The 19,317-nt window shown below is 54.9% G+C and overlaps 1 protein-coding gene across 3 annotated transcripts in view; it reads right to left on the minus strand.

The window, feature by feature from the left end:
- Positions 1-7,821: 7,821 nt before the first annotated feature.
- Positions 7,822-19,317, minus strand: part of flad1 (flavin adenine dinucleotide synthetase 1) — a 92,837-nt gene continuing 81,341 nt past the window's right edge. For 2 of the 3 annotated variants that reach the window (XM_087985187.1, XM_087985188.1), the window contains exons 4-8: positions 15,771-15,918; positions 14,217-14,315; positions 12,343-12,532; positions 11,160-11,233; positions 7,822-8,082 (exon numbers count right to left, since the gene is read on the minus strand). In XM_087985187.1, coding sequence (XP_087841313.1) covers positions 7,947-8,082; positions 11,160-11,233; positions 12,343-12,532; positions 14,217-14,315; positions 15,771-15,918 — 647 coding nt within the window. In that variant the 3' untranslated portion in view covers positions 7,822-7,946. The remainder of the gene's footprint in view (positions 8,083-11,159; positions 11,234-12,342; positions 12,533-14,216; positions 14,316-15,770; positions 15,919-19,317) is intronic. The other variant, XM_087985189.1, reaches the window with a different exon arrangement.

Below are 19,317 nucleotides of genomic sequence, written 5' to 3' on the forward strand. Positions count from 1 at the left end.
GTGCCCAGGGATGTGCAGGTTAGGGTGGATTGGCCATGCTAAATTGTCCCGTAGTGCCCAGGGATGTGCAGGTTAGGGTAGATTGGCCGTGCTAAATTGCCCCATAGTGCCCAGGGATGTGCAGGTTAGGGTGGATTGGCTATGCTAAATTGTCCCATAGTGCCCAGGGATGTGCAGGTTAGGGTGGATTGGCCATGCTAAATTGTCATAGTGCCCAGGGATGTGCAGGTGAGGGTGGATTGGCTATGCTAAATTGTCCCATAGTGCCCAGGGATGTGCAGGTTAGGGTGGATTGGCCTTGCTAAATTGTCATAGTGCCCAGGGATGTGCAGGTTAGGGTGGAATGGCCATGCTAAATTGTCCCATAGTGCCCAGGGATGTACAGGTTAGGGTGGATTGGCCTTGCTAAATTGTCATAGTGCCCAGGGATGTGCAGGTTAGGGTGGAATGGCCATGCTAAATTGTCCCATAGTGCCCAGGGATGTACAGGTTAGGGTGGATTGGCCTTGCTAAATTGTCATAGTGCCCAGGGATGTGCAGGTTAGGGTGGATTAGTCAGGGGTAAATGCAGAGTAACAGGGAAATGGGTCTGTGTGGGTCACTCTTTGGAGGGTCAGTGTGGACTTGCTGGGCTGAATGGCCTGTTCCCACACTGTGGGGATTCTATGACTATTCCAACAGGGAAACAGGAGCAGGAGGCCACTCAGCCCTGCACGCCTGCTACCCCACCCTGGCTGGCCCATCAGCTCAGCCCCCCAACGTCAGTGAAGGCCCCAGCCATGAGAAGTTCAACCCAACCGGCAACTCATCCCCAAACAACACTCAACGTCTCAAATAGGAGCGGTCAGTGGGATCTATTTGAGCCGATCGGGCCTGCTATCCCCTTCAATGCGATCACCCAATTCAATGTCAAAAAAGGTTTGGTGCTGGAAAAGCACAGCCGGTCAGGCAGCGTCCGAGGAGCAGGAGAGTCAACGTTTCCGATGAAGGGCTTATGCCTGCTCCTCGGATGCTGCCTGTGCTTTTCCCCCCCTCCACCCCCACCCCATTTCATCCCTGTCTGATTCCTCCTCGAAGATGTTCCATGTTTCAGCACATGTTCCGGGGCAGGGAGTCCCATAATCTCCCCCCCTCCAACCCTGGTCTCTGGGGGAAGACATTTCTCCCCCCCACCCCCTCAGAGAATCCAACAATCTCCCCTTCCCCGCTCTCTGGGGTGGGGAGAGGGGAGGGATTTCTCCTCTATCTCAGACAATCTCCCCCACCCCCACTCTCTGGGGGGGTTGGGTGAAGACATTTCTCCCCTATCTCACTCCCACCCCGTCCCCTTTAGACCGTGGCCCTCCACGATTCTGGACTCCGACATCCTTTCCCTGTCTCCTGCTTTTGGAACGTGAGAGGTTTCCATGAGATTCCTCCCCCCCTACCCCCGCCCTTCTGAACTCCCAGCTGACATAACCTGAACCGACCCGGTCTCTTATCTCTCTCTGTACATCAAATCCTGACGTTCCCGGGAATCGGTCGCTGCTCCTCTCTCCCTCGGAGACCCCGTGATACTCCAGTCTGATGATTGCAGAGACACCCATGCTCCTGGACACCCATGTCCCCCCCCCCCAACCGCGTGCCTTGGCAGAGCGCACTCTGGTATTTGCCACAACCTTCCTGAGGCTGGTGGAGGCTGGGGTGAAGGGTCAGGTCAAAGACGAAGGGAATTCTCCCACCACACCCTCCTCCCAGGGAGCAAGGCCCTGAGAGGCGATGGTGGACTGCCCAACATTCACCCCTTCCCCCCCAAACCTTTGAACACCCTCTCTCTCTCACAGGTGGGTGAGGCTGGCATTGTTGAGAATGGCCGTCCCCTAATGGCTCCCTGGGAAGGGGTCAAAAGTCAACCCCCTCCGTGTGCCTGGAGTCACCAGCCCGGGGTGTGGATGGGCAGTCTGATTTCCCCCCCTCTGTTAACAACCCGGAGGTGAGGGGATAGGGGGTTGTTTCAGCGCAGTCTGATGCGCAATTGTCCAGCGGTGGCCGACGGAACATTCTGGAAAAGGCAAGCGGCTCCTGACAATGGCATCTGGCCTTGTTCCCAAGGCGACACAGGAGACAAAAGGGAGAGATTAGCTCCTGGGCAGCATCCACCCACACACACACAGTGCCAGGCCGGGGTCAGCCAGCACTCGAGAGCGCTCCGGAACTTTCCAAACCCAGAGCCAGCTACTGGGGGTGTTGAAGACAGAGAGAAAGGGAGTGCAGCATGGACGTGGGGAGGTGTGGGCACAATAGAGTCTGAATGCATCAAGGTTTTGATCAGCTTTGACAAGCCACAGCTCAACTGAGGGATGGTCACCGGAACTAAACACTCACACTCTCTCATACACACCACAGATGCTGCCAGACCTGATGAGCTTCTCCAGCATCACACTGTCAACTCTGCATCCTGTCGCGATAAGGCAGGGTCCCTTAATGTTGTATTTCTGCTTTTGTAACAGCCAGAGAGCTGTTTTGGAACGCTCTATCGCAGTTTCAGCGCTGAGGGAGTGGGTGGTGTCAGAGGGTCAGCGCTGAGGGAGTGGGCACTGCCTGAAGCTTCCCACTCACCGACGGAGTCATTTTGGAAACATCCTGTTGCTGTTGGAAAGAAAGAAATGCACTGTAAGATCCCACAAACAGCATGAAGCCTCCTCCAGGAACCACCTTCCAAACGCCTACCTTCTAGAATCTAATCAAGGCCCCCTTGACGCTCAATGGTGTTTCCATCACTGAATCCCTCCCACGATCAACATCCTGGGGCTTACTGTTGACCAGAAACTGAACTGGACCCATCCCCATATAAACACAGTGGCTCCAAGAGCAGGTCAGAGGCTGGGAATCCTGCAGCGATGTAGCTCCACTCCTGACTCCCCCCCCCCCCCCCCCCCCTCCAAAGCCTGTCCAACCATCGACAAGACACAAGTCAGGAGGGTGAGGGAATACTCCCCACTTGCCCTGGACAGAGGGGGGGTAGCTCCGACAACTCTTGAGAAGATCGACACCGTCCAGGGACAAAGCAGCTCCCCCTGCTCGATTGACGCCACACCCACAAACACCCCCCTGCCCCCCGACGCTCAGTCACAGCAGGGTGTACCGTCTACAAGACCCACTGCAGTGAGGCTCCTTAGACAGCACCTTCCCCAAACCCATCACCTCTACCCCCTGGAGGGGGAGAAGGGCAGCAGGTACGTCAAGAATGCCAGCCCCTGCAAGTTGCCCTCCTAGCCACTCATCATCTGGAAATCTATCGCCGTCCCTTCGGTGTCCCTCCCTCCCTAAGAGTGGACTGCAGCAGTTCAAGATGGCACCTCACCCCCATCTTCGCAAGGGGGCAACTAGGGACAGGCAATAAAGGCTGGGCCCAGCCAGCGATGCCCACATCATGAATGAACATGGGAAGGTAAAAGTATTACAGTGGAGCTGGGTATAAAAGTGAGCTTCATATCTACCAATGCACACCACAATCCATCCACTACTGACACAGGATAAGCCATCATCAGGAACATTATGACACATTGAGAACACGAATGATACAAAATCAATGCTTTACAAAACATCACTGCATTAAACACAACATTAAGGGACCCTGCCTTATCGCGACAGGATGCAGAGTTGAGAGTGTGATGCTGGAAAAGCACAGCAGGTCGGGCAGCATCCCCGAGCAGCAGGAGAGTCAGCGTTTCAGGGATAACCTCTTCACCTTCTGCCCGAACCGTTGGCTCTCCTGCTCCTCGGGGATGCTGCCCGACCTGCTGTGCTTTTCCAGCGCCGCGCTCTCGACTCTGATCTCCAGCCCCTCACTTTCTCCGAGACAGGATACAGTAACACATCAACATCTTCAATACACTCACAGACCTCCAGTCGCCCTGCTCTTTGTCATTTATATCAATGATTTGGATGAGACTTTCGGAGGCGTGGTTTGTGGATGACACCGAAAGTGGAGGCGTAGTGGGACAGTGAAGATGGTTATCGATGGTTACAGAGAGATCTTGATCGATTAGATCAATGGGCTGGGGAGTGGCAGATGGAGTTTAATTTGGATAAATGCGAGGGTGTTGCATTTTGGGAGAATGAACCAGAGCAGGATGTATACAGTTAATGGTAGGGCCCTGGGTAGTGTTGTAGAGCAGAGACACCGAGGGGCTCAGGGACATAATTCTTTTGAAGTTTGCGTCACAGGGTGATTAAGAAGACGTTTAACATGCTTGCCTTCATTGCTCAGACCTTGGAGTACAGGAGTTGGAGGCGTCATGTTGGGTTTGTACAGGACATTGGTGAGGCCTCGTCTGGAGAACTGTGTCCAGTTCTGGTCGCCCTATTACAGGAAGGAGATTATTAAACTGAAGAGGGTTCGGAAGAGATTTACCAGGATGTTGCCGGAAATGGAGAGGGGAGGGGGTTAAGATTCTGAGACTTCTTTCCCTGGAGTGGAGGAGGCTGAGGGGTGACCTTATAGAGGTTTACAAAATCACGAGGGGCATGGGATAGGGTAAACAGACAAGGTCTTTTCCCGAGAGATGGAGGATTTCAAGACCAAAGCGCATGCTTTTAGGGTGAGGGGGTAAAGATTGCAAAAAGACATGAGAAGCAACTTTTATTTTAACACAGAGGGTAGGTCGTGTTGGAATGAAGTCCCACAGGAAGTGGTGGATGTAGGTACAGTTATGTTTAAAGGACATTTGGATAAAGTTCATGAACAGATTGGAGGGATTGGTGCCAGGAGCAGGGCAGGTGGGACGAGCTTAGTTTGGGATTGTGGTCGACACGGACTGCTGGGGCCGAAGGGTCTGGATCTGTACTGTACAACTCGATCTTCAAGACAGACGGAAAACACGAAAATAACAGCAGGAACATAACAATTTTATTTCATCTCGTGTTCACCCCATCAAATACTCCCAGGGACAGGCACAGTACGATGTTAGATCCAGAGTAAAGCTCCCTCTACACTGTTCCCCCCCCATCCCAGGGACAGCATGGAATTAGATACAGAGTAAAGCTCCCTCTACACTGTCCCCCCATCCCAGGGACAGGGACAGCACGGGGTTAGATACAGAGTAAAGCTCCCTCTACACTGTCACCCCATCCCAGGGACAGGGACAGCACGGGGTTAGATACAGAGTAAAGCTCCCTCTACACTGTCCCCCCATCCCAGGGACAGCATGGAATTAGATACAGAGTAAAGCTCCCTCTACACTGTCGCCCCATCCCAGGGACAGGGACAGCACGGGGTTAGATACAGAGTAAAGCTCCCTCTACACTGTCCCTCCCATCCCAGGGACAGGGACAGCACGGGGTTAGATACAGAGTAAAGCTCCCTCTACACTGTCCCTCCCATCCCAGGGACAGGGACAGCACGGGGTTAGATACAGAGTAAAGCTCCCTCTACACTGTCGCCCCATCCCAGGGACAGGGACAGCACGGGGTTAGATACAGAACACATGACACAGAGTAGACATTTTGACAGCATTTAATATCTAATTTCCTTCAGGATAGAGACGGACACAATCAGGAAGAAAGTCACATCCTTCCAAACAGTAACAGACCGACACAACTTGAGGAAAGTCATTCGCACTCTGGAACAAGTGCACCCTGAGACGTTTCATGTGGTCCATTTCCGAATTTTCTCCCAGGCCCCAGCAGCCGCTATCAACACAATCCTGCAGCGAGTAACCCCCCCACCCCAACTCCCTCCCTCCTCCCCAAAGCCTGTCCCACCATCGATGAGCACGAGTCAGGAGGGTGAGGGAATACACCCCACTCGCCCCTGGACGGGGGGGCAGCTCCGACAACACTTGAGAAGCTCGACTCCGTTCAGGGACAAAGCAGCCCCCCACCCCCGCCTTGATTGGCACCACACCCACAAACACTACCCCCCCCTCCCTCCCACCCCCCCAGTCATAGCAGGGTGTACCATCTACAAGACCCACTGCAGCCAGGCTCCTTAGACAGCACCTTCCCCAATCCTGTCACCTCTACCCCCCTGGACGGGTGGGGGTGGGGACGCAGAAACACGGGGAACACCAGCCCCTCTGTGACCCCCCCTCACACACACACACCATCCCGAAATATCTTGGCTGTTCCTTCGGGGTCAGAATCCTGGGACTCCCTCCCTAACGGGGGCCCTGTGTCCCTACACCACACTGTGGGGAGTACAGGGGGAACTGTAGCACTCCCCCTCGTTGTCACTGGAGGGGAGGGTTTAGAGGTCATTCTTACCCCAGGCAGGCTCAGAGGGCGGCGTAACCCCCTCCAAACACCCCACTCCCCTGCTGATCACCTGGGAGAGGCATCACCAACTAGTGGGAAGGGAGCTGTCCCGACGACGATCCTGAAAGCGAGCGCTCTCCCCCCCTCCCCACCAGCAACGCAGCCTGTTGGGTGAGTGGAGGGTGAGTCGAGGTTAGTGCCCCGGTCTGACCCCTGGGGTGGGCCGGGGTAAGGGTGGGGAGGGTAAGAGGTTTTAAGGGAGGGTGCACTCTCACCCTGTTCCCCAAACCCCACCCTGCCCGGGCGTCGGTCGCCACGAGAAAGGATCCGGGAGTCTTCCCAAGGCGGGATGCAGGTCTGGGGGAGCGAGGCCCGACACAGTCAAATAGCCGGCCTCATGTTGGTAGGGAGCCTTTCGGGGAGAGGGAGAACGGGACAGGACAATCGTTACGGATGGGGGGTGGAGAACAGGAGAGAAGGGCAGAGAGAGTAGGGGAGAGAGAGAGAAGGGGGTGAGAGAGAGAAAGAGGGGGGGAGAGAGAGAAAGAGGGGGGAGAGAGAGAAGGGAGAGAGAGAAGGGGGAGAGAGAAAGAGGGGGGGAAGAGAGAGAAAGAGGGGGGGAAGAGAGAGAAAGAGGGGGGGGAAGAGACAGAAAGAGGGGGGGGAAGAGAGAGAAAGAGGAGGGGAGAGAGAGAAAGAGGGGGGGAGAGAGAGAAAGAGGGGGGGAGAGAGAGAAAGAGGGGGGGAGAGAGAGAAAGAGGGGGGGAGAGAGAGAAAGAGGGGGGGAGAGAGAGAAAGAGGGGGGGAGAGAGAGAAAGAGGGGGGGAGAGAGAGAAAGGGGGGAGAGAGAGAAAGGGGGGGGAGAGAGAAGAGGGGAGAGAGAGAGAAGAGGGGAGAGAGAGAGAAGAGGGGGAGAGAGAGAGAGAAGGGGGAGAGAGAGAGAAGGGGGGAGAGAGAGAGAGAAGGGGGGAGAGAGAGAGAAGGGGGAGAGAGAGAGAAGAGGGGGGGAGAGAGAGAGAAGGGGGGAGAGAGAGAGAAGGGGGGAGAGAGAGAGAAGGGGGGAGAGAGAGAGAAGGGGGGAGAGAGAGAGAAGGGGGGAGAGAGAGAGAAGGGGGGAGAGAGAGAGAAGGGGGGAGAGAGAGAGAAGGGGGAGAGAGAGAAGGGGGGAGAGAGAGAGAGAAGGGGGGAGAGAGAGAGAGAAGGGGGAGAGAGAGAGAGAGAAGGGGGAGAGAGAGAGAGAGAAGGGGGAGAGAGAGAGAGACGGGGGGAGAGAGAGAGACGGGGGAGAGAGAGAGACGGGGGAGAGAGAGAGAAGGGGAGAGAGAGAGAAGGGGGGAGAGAGAGAGAAGGGGGGAGAGAGAGAGAAGGGGGGAGAGAGAGAGAAGGGGGGAGAGAGAGAGAAGGGGGGAGAGAGAGAGAAGGGGGGAGAGAGAGAGAAGGGGGGAGAGAGAGAGAAGGGGGGAGAGAGAGAGAAGGGGGGAGAGAGAGAGAAGGGGGGAGAGAGAGAGAGAAGGGGGGAGAGAGAGAGAAGGGGGGAGAGAGAGAGAAGGGGGGAGAGAGAGAGAAGGGGGGGGAGAGAGAAGGGGGGGGGAGAGAGAAGGGGAGGAGGGAGGGGGGTGGGAGAGAGGGTGGAGATGGAAGGGCGGGGGGGGAGAAGAGAGGGATGGATTGGTGAGAGGGGGGGGCGGGGGCGGGAATCAGCCCCCCAGCTACTTCCGGGAGGATCGCTCGTTCTCCTCCTTCTCCAGCTGGTACGCGGGCCGGTATCTGTCCAGGCCAAGGGGGTTCACGTACCGCAGGCTGGGATTCTTCGCTGTGTTCTCCATACTCCCCAGGGAGGTGTAACTGTGGGGGAGAGGGGGAAAGGGTGAGGAGGGGGGGGGGGGGGGGGGGGGGGGGTGAGGTGAGGAGAAGGGGCAGGAAGAGGACAGGGTAGGGTAGGGGTATGGAGGGGAGAGGGCAGGACGGGTGGTGGGGGGGGGGGCGAGGAGGGGCACGGGTGCAGATAAAAGAAGAGATGTCACGTTAGACAGAGAGTTTGAGGCACACCTCCCCATCACTTCCCCAAAGTCCACCCACAGAGATATGGAGCTGACGCGCTATTCGACTAAGGCAAGCATCACACTGCCTTTCTCCAGCCCAGGCCCGTGTCAGGAGCAGTGACCTCGGTAACAGTCAGAGACTCTGGGATGACGTTCGGCACGGACTGGTTGGCCCAAAGAGTGTGTTCTTGTGCTGTAACCGCGCTGCGGTAGCTGGACTCACATGGTCCGAGATCATGTCCCGGTAACTTGCGTGTGCTGGGCAGTCGCAAAACAGAGTCACCGTAGGAGTGCCACACTGTTGAAGGGGACTAAAGGAGGCGAGACACACCCGAAATGTTTTGAAACTAATTGGCTTGGTAGTTTGCAGGCTGTCGTTAAAAAGGCCGGACTTTAAAATGAATTCTACAATTTCTACAACGGGCGGCACGGTGGCACAGTGGTTAGCACTGCTGCCTCACAGCGCCAGAGACCCGGGTTCGATTCCCGCCTCAGGCAACTGACTGGATGGAGTTTGCACATTCTCCCCGTGTCTGCGTGGGTTTCCTCCGGGTGCTCCGGTTTCCTCCCACAGTCCAAAGATGTGCAGGTCAGGTGAATTGGCCATGCTAAATTGCCCGTAGTGTTAGGTAAGGGGTAAAGGTAGGGGTATGGGTGGGTTGCGCTTCAGTGGGGCGGTGTGGACTTGTTGGGCTGAAGGGCCTGTTTCCACACTGTAAGCAATCTAATCTAATCTAATCTAATTTAAATTCTGCAGTTAGCCTCAGGACTTTTCACAAAGTGTCCAGTGGAGGAATGGTTGAGTCTCATTAAACGGCCTTTTTTGTCACGAGCGTATGAAACGAGCCAACTTAGTGCAACCTAGCACTCAAGTGTGACTTACAACAGAGGACCCCCAGAGATGTGATTAAGGCCATTAGGGTCAAACGGTAAGAGGGCTTTCTGTTACTAATGTTTTTCAGAACTTTCCCAACCTCTAACAGTTAATTCTGACTCTGCTACAGGAAGGAGGCCAGTTCTTCAACAAATACCTGGAAAGGGACAAATTTCTATTCTGTTCACAAGTCTCAACACAGAATAGAACTGCTGAGGTTAATAAACGGTATAAAAATGTGGATGGTGTGTAATTGGTTAAAGTAATTAACGAGTTAGGGAGATGAAGGATATCACTGTGGGTGATGCGTCACAGATACAGCATGTGAGAGCTCCTGGATGACAGCTGGCTCCAGGGAAACCCATCAGCAGCAGACAAGACAGCAGACACAGGAGGGAGAAGGAAACACAGATCGAAGGAACATGCAGTGGGCGCTGTCGGAGGGTCAGCGTTGAGGGAGCGGGCGCTGTGGGAGGGTCAGCCCTGAGGGAGCGGGCGCTGTGGGAGGGTCAGCGCTGAGGGAGCGGGCGCTGTCGGAGGGTCAGCGCTGAGGGAGCGGGCGCTGTCGGAGGGTCAGCGCTGAGGGAGCGGGCGCTGTCGGAGGGTCAGCGCTGAGGGAGCGGGCGCTGTCGGAGGGTCAGCGCTGAGGGAGCGGGCGCTGTCGGAGGGTCAGCGCTGAGGGAGCGGGCGCTGTCGGAGGGTCAGCGCTGAGGGAGCGGGCGCTGTCGGAGGGTCAGCGCTGAGGGAGCGGGCGCTGTCGGAGGGTCAGCGCTGAGGGAGCGGGCGCTGTCGGAGGGTCAGCGCTGAGGGAGCGGGCGCTGTCGGAGGGTCAGCGCTGAGGGAGCGGGCGCTGTCGGAGGGTCAGCGCTGAGGGAGCGGGCGCTGTCGGAGGGTCAGCGCTGAGGGAGCGGGCGCTGTCGGAGGGTCAGCGCTGAGGGAGCGGGCGCTGTCGGAGGGTCAGCGCTGAGGGAGCGGGCGCTGTCGGAGGGTCAGCGCTGAGGGAGCGGGCGCTGTCGGAGGGTCAGCGCTGAGGGAGCGGGTGCTGTCGGAGGGTTAGCGCTGAGGGAGTGGGCAGTGTCGGAAGGTCGGGGCTGAGGGGGTGGGTGCTGTCGGAAGGTCAAGGCTGAGGGGGCGGGCACTGTCGGAGGATCACTGCTGAGGGAGCGGGCACTGTCGGAGGATCACTGCTGAGGGAGCGGGCACTGTCGGAGGATCACTGCTGAGGGAGCGGGCAGTGTCGGAGGGTCACTGCTGAGGGAGCGGGCGCTGTCGGAGGGTCACTGCTGAGGGAGCGGGCGCTGTCGGAGGGTCACTGCTGAGGGAGCGGGCGCTGTCGGAGGGTCACTGCTGAGGGAGCGGGCGCTGTCGGAGGGTCACTGCTGAGGGAGCGGGCGCTGTCGGAGGGTCACTGCTGAGGGAGCGGGCGCTGTCGGAGGGTCACTGCTGAGGGAGCGGGCGCTGTCGGAGGGTCACTGCTGAGGGAGCGGGCGCTGTGGGAGGGTCAGTGCTGAGGGAGTGGGCGCTGTGGGAGGGTCAGTGCTGAGGGAGTGGGCGCTGTGGGAGGGTCAGTGCTGAGGGAGCGGGCGCTGTGGGAGGGTCAGTGCTGAGGGAGCGGGCGCTGTGGGAGGGTCAGTGCTGAGGGAGCGGGCGCTGTGGGAGGGTCAGTGCTGAGGGAGTGGGCGCTGTGGGAGGGTCAGTGCTGAGGGAGCGGGCGCTGTGGGAGGGTCAGCGCTGAGGGAGCGGGGTGTAGAAACGAGGAGGGATAGTTTGACCTCCATTCCACAAGGATATGAGTTGAGTCCGGGAAGTATTTAGTTTTTGATTTAATTTGATTGATTGCTGTCACATGCACCCAGTTGCAGGGAAAAGTGACATTTTCCACGCTCTGCAGACAGACTCTGCCATACAATGTGCATCAGGGTGAGAGAAGAGAGTGCAAAATACAGGGTCACAGCCACAAGAATGTGCAGAGAGGGATGGAGGTGAGCATGTAAGAGGTGACTTACCCCTTGTCATACAGGATACAGTACGGGAGGTAGAGACTGCGGATAAATTCCCAGATTTCATGGTAACTCCAGTCCTGCAACAGACACAGCACAGTCTCTGTCAGCTGGGCATCACCATTTCCATTGGGATTTGCCAGCTGGTCGCCAATTGACCACTGTACCTCAACTGAGGCACCCTCCTCCAAACCCCGGTTTTGGGCAGGGGAGGTGGGTTTGGGTGCGGGGAAACGCGGTGATGAACCCTTTCTGAATCCCACAGTAACCTTCCCCCACATCCCCCACCCCTGGGTTCCTGACTCCACTCTGATTCAGCCAGCGTCACCTCAGTCTTTAGGGGGGAGCTGTCTCATATCGAGGGGCGACGGGGGTCTCACGTTTGGGAGAGAGGGAGGGAGAACGGGAGAGAGAGAGAGAGACATGGAGAGAGAGAGATTGTGTGTGTGTGTGTGTGTGTGTGTGTGTGTGTGTGTGTGTGTGTGTGAGAGAGAGAGAGAGAGAGAGAGAAACAGAGAGAGAGAGAGAGACACACAGACAGAGAGAGAGAGACACAGAGAGAGAGAGAGACACAGAGAGAGAGAGAGACAGACACAGAGAGAGAGAGAGCGAGCGAGAGAGAGACAGACAGACACGGAGAGATAGACAGAGAAATAGATAGATAGAGAGAGAGGGAGATGGAAAGATAGGAGAGCCAGAGAGAGAATAGAGAGAGAGAGACAGACAGACAGATAAAGAGTGAGACAGACAGATAGAGAGATGGATAGATAGATTGAGAGGGATTTACAGAGGGAGAGAAAGAGAAAAACCAGAGAAAAGCCAGAGATAGCGAGAGCGCGAGAGAGAGAGAGAGAGAGAGAGAGAGAGAGAGAGAAAGAAACAGGGATAGAGAGAGACAGAGAGAGCGAGCGAAGGGGCTTTCTCGCCCATCCCTGCAGGGTAGAGTGATCACCACACGTCACTGAGACCAGCTGCTGGGGGATCTTGCTATCCACAAATAGGAAACGCCGTGGCTGCTGCCTTTGCGACACAGTAACAGCGAGAGGGCATGCAGCAGCTGCACAGGTCTCCATGACACCCCGGAAATACATGTCTGACTTGGCACCAAACCTGGGCTAACCCAGTGCTCTCACATGGTGGCCATGCCCAGTATGTGGGGGGGGGGGATCCAGCAGCGTCTAATACCCACCAGCAAGGGATTGACCCTCATGTACTGCGGCCACCCAGGGTCGGTCATACACATGGGGCTGAGGGTCCGGGAGTAAGGGTCTGTACGCCTTGTCCCCATCAGCACAGCCTTGATGTGAGGCTGTTGTGTCTTCAGGTCAGTCAGGGCTTCCTTGATGTCCCCACACACGGTGTAAATCTGCAGCTGGTACCTAGTGAGAGACACCAGCGACTATCAGCCTTCCCACAGCAGCTTCACGGTTCCACTCAACACAGGGACATGGTACACACAGCACGGCCAATCGAGGGCACCTGGTGGGGGAGGTTTCTATATATACAGAACAACCGATACCCCGGGAGGGAGTTACAGACTGGGATCTAATCGAGGGGTTCGGGGTGGGTTATATACAGAACAACCGATATCCAGGAGGGAGTTACAGACTGGAATCTAATCGAGGGGTTCGGGGTGGGTTATATACAGAACAACCGATATCCAGGAGGGAGTTACAGACTGGAATCTAATCGAGGGGTTCGGGGTGGGTTATATACAGAACAACCGATATCCAGGAGGGAGTTACAGACTGGAATCTAATCCAGGGGTTCGGGGTGGGTTATATACAGAATAACAGATACCCGGGAGGGAGTTACAGACTGGAATCTAATCGAGGGGTTCGGGGTGGGTTATATACAGAACAACCGATATCCAGGAGGGAGTTACAGACTGGAATCTAATCGAGGGGTTCGGGGTGGGTTATATACAGAATAACAGATACCCGGGAGGGAGTTACAGACTGGAATCTAATCGAGGGGTTCGGGGTGGGTTATATACAGAACAACCGATATCCAGGAGGGAGTTACAGACTGGAATCTAATCGAGGGGTTCGGGGTGGGTTATATACAGAACAACCGATATCCAGGAGGGAGTTACAGACTGGGATCTAATCGAGGGGTTCGGGGTGGGTTATACACAGAACAACCGATATCCAGGAGGGAGTTACAGACTGGAATCTAATCGAGGGGTTCGGGGTGGGTTATATACAGAACAACCGATATCCAGGAGGGAGTTACAGACTGGGATCTAATCGAGGGGTTCGGGGTGGGTTATACACAGAACAACCGATATCCAGGAGGGAGTTACAGACTGGGATCTAATCGAGGGGTTCGGGGTGGGTTATATACAGAACAACCGATATCCAGGAGGGAGTTACAGACTGGGATCTAATCGAGGGGTTCGGGGTGGGTTATATACAGAACAACCGATATCCAGGAGGGAGTTACAGACTGGGATCTAATCGAGGGGTTCGGGGTGGGTTATATACAGAACAACCGATATCCAGGAGGGAGTTACAGACTGGGATCTAATCGAGGGGTTCGGGGTGGGTTATACACAGAACAACCGATATCCAGGAGGGAGTTACAGACTGGGATCTAATCGAGGGGTTCGGGGTGGGTTATACACAGAACAACCGATATCCAGGAGGGAGTTACAGACTGGGATCTAATCGAGGGGTTCGGGGTGGGTTATACACAGAACAACCGATATCCAGGAGGGAGTTACAGACTGGGATCTAATCGAGGGGTTCGGGGTGGGTTATATACAGAACAACCGATATCCAGGAGGGAGTTACAGACTGGGATCTAATCGAGGGGTTCGGGGTGGGTTATATACAGAACAACCGATATCCAGGAGGGAGTTACAGACTGGGATCTAATCGAGGGGTTCGGGGTGGGTTATATACAGAACAACCGATATCCAGGAGGGAGTTACAGACTGGGATCTAATCGAGGGGTTCGGGGTGGGTTATATACTGAATAACAGATACCCGGGAGGGAGTGACAGACTGGAATCTAATCGAGGGGTTCGGGGGAGACTGGGGCTGCTCAGCAAACACTGACCTTTTAGATGTGTCCTCAATAAACTGCTCCATTTCTGGGAATGCTGAAACAATTCGGATGTACAGTGCCTGCAGCTGGTTCTCCTGGTCCGGATACTTCCTGTGGGAAAACGAACATGGAAAACTGAAATGATCTCCCAGAGAATGTTGGCATTGCAGAGGTTACGTGGATGGACTGTCACTGACTGCTGCCCCTATTGCTGACACACCCCACAGCAGGCTAGGGGCTGGAAGGCAGCTATTCGACTGCCAGAGGCATTGCGGGTGAACCAGAATCGGCTGTTTCTCTGTCATTCAGGCCCGTTGTGCTCTGTGAGGATGGTGTGTGTAAACACTGAGGGGAAGGTGAGCTCACTGAGGGGAGCCCCATCGGGGCAAGTGCACTAATGCATGGCAATAAAACAGACAGGACCGGGGCATGGCAACAGGGTCCCAAGGTGGGGACAGCAAACCGGTCCCATCCTTTCAAGGGGACAGTGTAGAGAAAGCTTAACTCTGTATCTAACCCCGTGCTGTCCCTGACCCTGGGATGGGGCGACAGTGTAGAGGGAGCTTTACTCTGTATCTAACCCCGTGCTGTCCCTGTCCCTGGGATGGGGGGACAGTGTAGTGGGACTTTACTCTGTATCTAACCCCATGCTGTCCCTGTCCCTGGGATGGGGCGGACAGTGTAGAGGGAGCTTTATTCTGTATCTAACCCCGTGCTGTCCCTGTCCCTGGGATGGGGGGACAGTGTAGTGGGACTTTACTCTGTATCTAACCCCATGCTGTCCCTGTCCCTGGGATGGGGCGGACAGTGTAGAGGGAGCTTTACTCTGTATCTAACCCCTTGCTGTCCCTGTCCCTGGGATGGGGGGACAGTGTAGAGGGAGCTTTACTCTATATCTAACCCTGTGCTGTCCCTGACCCTGGGATGGGGCGGACAGTGTAGAGGGAGCTTTACTCTGTATCTAACCCCGTGCTGTCCCTGTCCATGTGATGGGGGGGACAGTGTAGAGGGAGCTTTACTCTATATCTAACCCTGTGCTGTCCCTGACCCTGGGATGGGGGGGACAGTGTAGAGGGAGCTTTACTCTGTATCTAACCCCGTGCTGTCCCTGTCCATGTGATGGGGGGGACAGTGTAGAGGGAGCTTTACTCTATATCTAACCCTGTGCTGTCCCTGACCCTGGGATGGGGGGGACAGTGTAGAGGGAGCTTTACTCTGTATCTAACCCTGTGCTGTCCCTGTCCCTGGGATGGGGGGGACAGTGTAGAGGGAGCTTTACTCTGTATCTAACCCCGTGCTGTCCCTGTCCCTGGGATGGGAGGGACAGTGTAGAGGGAGCTTTACTCTGTATCTAACCCTGTGCTGTCCCTCTCCCTGGGATGGAGGGACAGTGTAGAGGGAGCTTTACTCTGTATCTAACCCCGTGCTGTCCCTGTCCCTGGGATGGGGGGGACAGTGTAGAGGTAGCTTTACTCTGTATCTAACCCCGTGCTGTCCCTCTCCCTGGGATGGAGGGACAGTGTAGAGGGAGCTTTACTCTGTATCTAACCCCGTGCTGTCCCTGACCTGCTCACGGCTGCGTGGAAGAGGTGTAGCAGGGCAGTACAGTCCTTGCCGCCGTTAAAGCCCACACAGATCTCCGACAGACTGTACTGGCCCAGAGCTTCCTCCAACACCTTCAGGGCTGCTGCCACCTTCTGGCCGAGCTGGGTATCTGCAGGAAAGAAAGAGACCCTTCATCCCATCAAGTCAGCCACAACCCATCGACAACATTTCCCACACTAACCTTAAATGCTGTACACCTGGGTATCTATTACCGCCCCCCAAACCTACATGAGATGCCAATCTGTAACTCCCTCCCGGGTATCTGTTATTCTGTATATAACCCACCCCGAACCCCTCGAGTAGATTCCAGTCTGTAATTCCCTCCCGGGTATCTATTATTCTGTATATAACCCACCCCGAACCCCTCGATTAGATTCCAGTCTGGAACTCCCTCCCGGGTATCTGTTATTCTGTATATAACCCACCCCGAACCCCTCGATTAGATTCCAGTCTGGAACTCCCTCCCGGGTATCTATTATTCTGTATATAACCCACCCCGAACCCCTCGATTAGATTCCAGTCTGTAACTACCTCCCGGGTATCTGTTATTCTGTATATAACCCACCCCGAAACCCCCGATTAGATTCCAGTCTGTCACTCCTTCCCGGGTATATGTTATTCTGTGTATAACCCACCCCGAACCCCTCGATTAGATTCCAGCCTGTAACTCCCTCCCAGGTGTCTGTTATTCTGTATATAACCCACCCCGAACCACTCGATTAGATCCCAGTCTGTAACTCCCTCCCGGGTATCTGTTATTCTGTATATAACACACCCCGAACCCCTCGATTAGATTCCAGTCTGTAACTCCCTCCCGGGTATCTGTTATTCTGTATATAACCCACCCGGAACCCCTCGATTGGACCTGCTGCGGTTGCGTACCATTACCCATGTTGAGTGAAGGTGTGAAGCTGTTAACAGAAGGATTGCAGATTTACATGGTGTGCTCCATTACATTCCGCTAAACCCCCTGTCTCGACCATGAATAATGTGCCCACACATAGTGACCCAAAAACTGAGGAGGGCACCTATTTCCTATTGATAATGATCTTATACAGCTCGATATAGAAGGTATTTAAACAGCGCACGGTCTACAGAGAGAATTCAAACAGCGCCTGGTCTACAGGGAGTATTCAAACAGAGCCCGGTCTACAGAGAGTATTCAAACAGAGCCTGGTCTACAGAGAGTATTCAAACAGAGCCCGGTCTACAGGGAGTATTCAAACAGCGCCCGGTCTACAGGGAGTATTCAAACAGAGCCCGGTCTACAGAGAGTATTCAAACAGAGCCCGGTCTACAGGGAGTATTCAAACAGCGCCCGGTCTACAGGGAGTATTCAAACAGAGCCCGGTCTACAGGGAGTATTCAAACAGAGCCCGGTCTACAGAGAGTATTCAAACAGAGCCCGGTCTACAGAGAGTATTCAAACAGAGCCCGGTCTACAGGGAGTATTCAAACAGCGCCCGGTCTACAGGGAGTATTCAAACAGCGCCCGGTCTACAGGGAGTATTCAAACAGAGCCCGGTCTACAGGGAGTATTCAAACAGCGCCCGGTCTACAGGGAGTATTCAAACAGAGCCCGGTCTACAGGGAGTATTCAAACAGAGCCCGGTCTACAGGGAGTATTCAAACAGAGCCCGGTCTACAGGGAGTATTCAAACAGCGCCCGGTCTACAGGGAGTATTCAAACAGAGCCCGGTCTACAGAGAGTATTCAAACAGAGCCTGGTCTACAGAGAGTATTCAAACAGAGCCATGTCTCCAGAGAGTATTCAAACAGAGCCCGGTCTACAGAGAGTATTCAAACAGAGCCCGGTCTACAGAGAGTATTCAAACAGAGCCCGGTCTACAGAGAGTATTCAAACAGAGCCCGGTCTACAGAGAGTATTCAAACAGAGCCCGGTCTACAGGGTCTATTCAAACAGACCCCGGTCTACAGAGAGTATTCAAACAGCGCCCGGTCTACAGGGAGTATTCAAACAGAGCCCGGTCTACAGAGAGTATTCAAACAGAGCCCGGTCTACAGAGAGTATTCAAACAGATTCCGGTCTACAGGGAGTATTCAAACAGCGCCCGGTCTACAGGGAGTATTCAAACAGAGCCCGGTCTACAGAGAGTATTCAAACAGAGCCCGGTCTACAGAGAGTATTCAAACGGAGCCCGGTCTACAGAGCGTATTCAAACAGGGCCCGGTCTACAGAGAGTATTCAAACAGAGCCCGGTCTACAGAGAGTATTCAAACGGAGCCCGGTCTACAGAGAGTATTCAAACAGCGCCCGGTCTACAGGGAGTATTCAAACAGCGCCCGGTCTACAGGGAGTATTCAAACAGCGCCCGGTCTACAGGGAGTATTCAAACAGAGCCCGGTCTACAGCGAGTATTCAAACAGAGCCCGGTCTACAGCGAGTATTCAAACAGAGCCCGGTCTACAGAGAGTATTCAAACAGAGCCCGGTCTACAGAGAGTATTCAAACAGAGCCCGGTCTACAGAGAGTATTCAAACGGAGCCCGGTCTACAGAGAGTATTCAAACGGAGCCCGGTCTACAGGGAGTATTCAAACGGAGCCCGGTCTACAGAGAGTATTCAAACAGAGCCCGGTCTACAGGGAGTATTCAAACAGAGCCCGGTCTACAGAGAGTATTCAAACGGAGCCCGGTCTACAGAGAGTATTCAAACGGAGCTCGGTCTACAGGGAGTATTCAAACAGAGCCCGGTCTACAGGGAGTATTCAAACAGAGCCCGGTCTACAGAGAGTATTCAAACAGAGCCCGGTCTACAGAGAGTATTCAAACAGAGCCCGGTCTACAGAGAGTATTCAAACGGAGCCCGGTCTACAGAGAGTATTCAAACGGAGCCCGGTCTACAGAGAGTATTCAAACAGAGCCCGGTCTACAGGGAGTATTCAAACGGAGCCCGGTCTACAGAGAGTATTCAAACGGAGCCCGGTCTACAGGGAGTATTCAAACAGAGCCCGGTCTACAGAGAGTATTCAAACAGAGCCCGGTCTACAGAGAGTATTCAAACAGAGCCCGGTCTACAGAGAGTATTCAAACGGAGCTCGGTCTACAGGGAGTATTCAAACAGAGCCCGGTCTACAGGGAGTATTCAAACAGAGCCCGGTCTACAGAGAGTATTCAAACAGAGCCCGGTCTACAGGGAGTATTCAAACAGAGCCCGGTCTACAGAGAGTATTCAAACAGAGCCCGGTCTACAGGGAGTATTCAAACAGAGCCCGGTCTACAGAGTGTGTTCAAACAGCGCCCGGTCGACAGGGAGTATTCAAACAGAGCCCGGTCTACAGGGAGTATTCAAACAGAGCCCGGTCTACAGGGAGTATTCAAACAGAGCCCGGTCTACAGAGAGTATTCAAACAGAGCCCGGTCTACAGGGAGTATTCAAACAGAGCCCGGTCTACAGAGAGTATTCAAACAGAGCCCGGTCTACAGGGAGTATTCAAACAGAGCCCGGTCTACAGAGTGTGTTCAAACAGCGCCCGGTCGACAGGGAG

Source organism: Chiloscyllium plagiosum, unplaced genomic scaffold (genome assembly GCF_037043375.1).
Source record: "Chiloscyllium plagiosum isolate Xiang-an unplaced genomic scaffold, Cpla_swu_hap1 HiC_scaffold_50, whole genome shotgun sequence".
Taxonomy (NCBI): Eukaryota; Metazoa; Chordata; class Chondrichthyes; order Orectolobiformes; family Hemiscylliidae; genus Chiloscyllium; species Chiloscyllium plagiosum.